Source organism: Mycena indigotica (assembly GCF_014461135.1).
Source record: "Mycena indigotica strain 171206Taipei chromosome Unknown Mind.scaff0024, whole genome shotgun sequence".
In the NCBI taxonomy this organism is placed as follows: domain Eukaryota; kingdom Fungi; phylum Basidiomycota; class Agaricomycetes; order Agaricales; family Mycenaceae; genus Mycena; species Mycena indigotica.
Window position 1 is genome coordinate 127,165 of NW_023503023.1, and position 2,179 is coordinate 129,343.

A 2,179-nucleotide genomic window follows, 5' to 3' on the forward strand; every position below is an offset into this window, starting at 1 on the left:
CCACGAGCCAGGCACGGGCCCGAACGACACGGGGCTGTCGCACAAACAGTGCGCCACCTTCCTTTCCTTCCTACAACTCTGACTGGCAACAGCGTTATCGAGGGCACGAAGGCTTGTTTGCGACGGCTCCAGATGGACTATGTCGACGTCATCTTCGCGCATCGTTGCGATACCACCGGTGGGTTTCTTACATTCGCCATAAGGAGGTCAACTGACGCGAGGCTAGTTCCGATGGAGGAGATCGTCCGCGCATTTAACTATGTTATCGACCAGGGCTGGGTGAGTGGTGGATTTTGTCTATCCATATCCACTAAGATTCACACGCAGGCTTTCTACTGGGGCACCTCCGAGTGGGAGCGCACCAGATCGAGGAGGCGCATCGTGAGCGTGTACCTCTCCCGAGACCTCCCGTCGCTTACCCGCAGCACAGATGTTGCCACGCGCTTAAACCTCATCGCGCCGATCGGAGCAGTGCAAGCACAAGTCTGCGCCATCTTCTTTCTTCCTTCGAAATAATGCTGAGGAGACGATAGCATGTTCCACCGCGAACGTCCGGAGAAGGAATACACGTGCGTGGGCAACCATCAAACTTCAGCAGTAGCTAATGCTGACTTTGTAGCCCTTTGTACGCCAAGTACGGCCTGGGCACAACCGCATTCTCTGCACTGCAGGGCGGACTGCTGACGGGGAAGGTATATCCTCCTCAACCCTCTAACACGTAAACTAACTTTGCTAGTACAACGACGGCATCCCAGACGGCACGCGCTCGCCACCGTGCCCATGTTCCTGCGGGGCGACGGAGGGTCCCCAGGGCGAAGAGCTGCTTTGGAAAGTGCGTCTCCTCAGCCAAATTGCTGCGGGTGCGTCGTTTCTCCCCGACTTGCTGAACTCTGGGCGGAACCCGCTGGCGCTCGCGTGGGTTGCGGCGCACCGCCACACTTCCACAGTCATCCTCGGCGTGTCCTCCGTCGCACAGCTCGAGGCGAACCTCGGCGCGCTTGAGGTCCTGCCCAAGCTGGATGCTGCGGTGTTGGCGCGGATCGAGGCTGTGTTGGGTAACCACCCGCAGGAGCCGGTGCGTATTTCTCTATCCAATGATGAGGTGGATAATGCACTAATGATGTTGGTGTAGGAGACGTATGGTCGCCCGCCGCTGGATCAGGGCATCCTTTGACTCGGTGCAATATCACCCCTATCTTTCCTTTGACCACAAGATCAGCTCAAGTAAGGAAGAATACAAATGCCACTCATTCTCTCGTTTATCAATATTGAATATCTTTTGTGATCTGGTGTGCTCAATTCGTATGTGTCTATATCATGATTATGCGTCCTTTGTCCACTGGAGGTTGAGATGGAAGGGTGGTGCAAGTATCGAAATCCAGCTCAGATTGGGGCAACGGGGCGAAGCAGCTGCCTCCGTAGCACTTGTCCTGTCTGCATCACCAAGGTGTCGGACGAGGAACCGCTCCGGGGCCCACGGCGAGAGAACATACTCGTGTCCGAGTACTTGACTTCGAGCCGCTGCAAACCCAAGGGAAGACTAGCCGGGAAGCCCGTGAGGAAGGCGGCAGGCTGTGATAGTATTGAGTAGGGTATGGGCACAGTTCGGATGACGACACTTAGGAGACATTCACTTACGGCGGGCACGCGTCCGGACAGCATCGTTACGGTGAAGTCGAGGGTATGCAGGTGCGGAAAATGTGCAAAGACCGCGCCCCCACACGGCAAGATCGCCGTCCTCCGAGTCGCATTCGAGGGTGAGTGTCGTGATTGTCACGGGGATGCACTGCCTATTGCGCTGCAGCACGGACACTAAGCTTGTGGCATCAGCGTTTTCGACATGCAATGTGTGGATAGACGGTGCAATCCGCAGGAGGAGGGGTAAAGCTTCACTGGCTTCATACGTGGTCGTGAGCTTGAATACAGCGGGAAACAACGGTTCGCCGCCGTTAGGGCCATCCCACGGCAGCCCCGGATCGTCCACATAGAGTGCCGCCTCGACACTAAGCTGCTCAACTGCGGGAAAGGCCGCTTGCAGCTGCACACAGCCAGAGTAGGTTAGCAACGCGCCGCAGCCCTCGGAGAGTCTAAGCGCCAGGTGTTTTACGTGAGGTAGCACACTCGTAAGCCCTTCCACTGGTTGATCCATGTCCAGGCTGACCGCGGAGAGGTGATGGGC

At 56.9% G+C, this 2,179-nt stretch overlaps 1 protein-coding gene across 1 annotated transcript; it reads left to right on the forward strand.

The window, feature by feature from the left end:
- Nucleotides 1-534: 534 nt before the first annotated feature.
- MIND_01432000 (Aldo-ket-red domain-containing protein) lies at nt 535-1,174 on the forward strand (the record flags this gene model as incomplete). Its single annotated transcript, XM_037370699.1, has 4 exons — nt 535-569; nt 620-692; nt 737-1,075; nt 1,133-1,174. The coding sequence occupies 4 exons, from the start codon at nt 535-537 to the stop codon at nt 1,172-1,174; spliced, it is 489 nt and encodes a 162-aa protein (XP_037212890.1).
- Nucleotides 1,175-2,179: the final 1,005 nt, after the last annotated feature.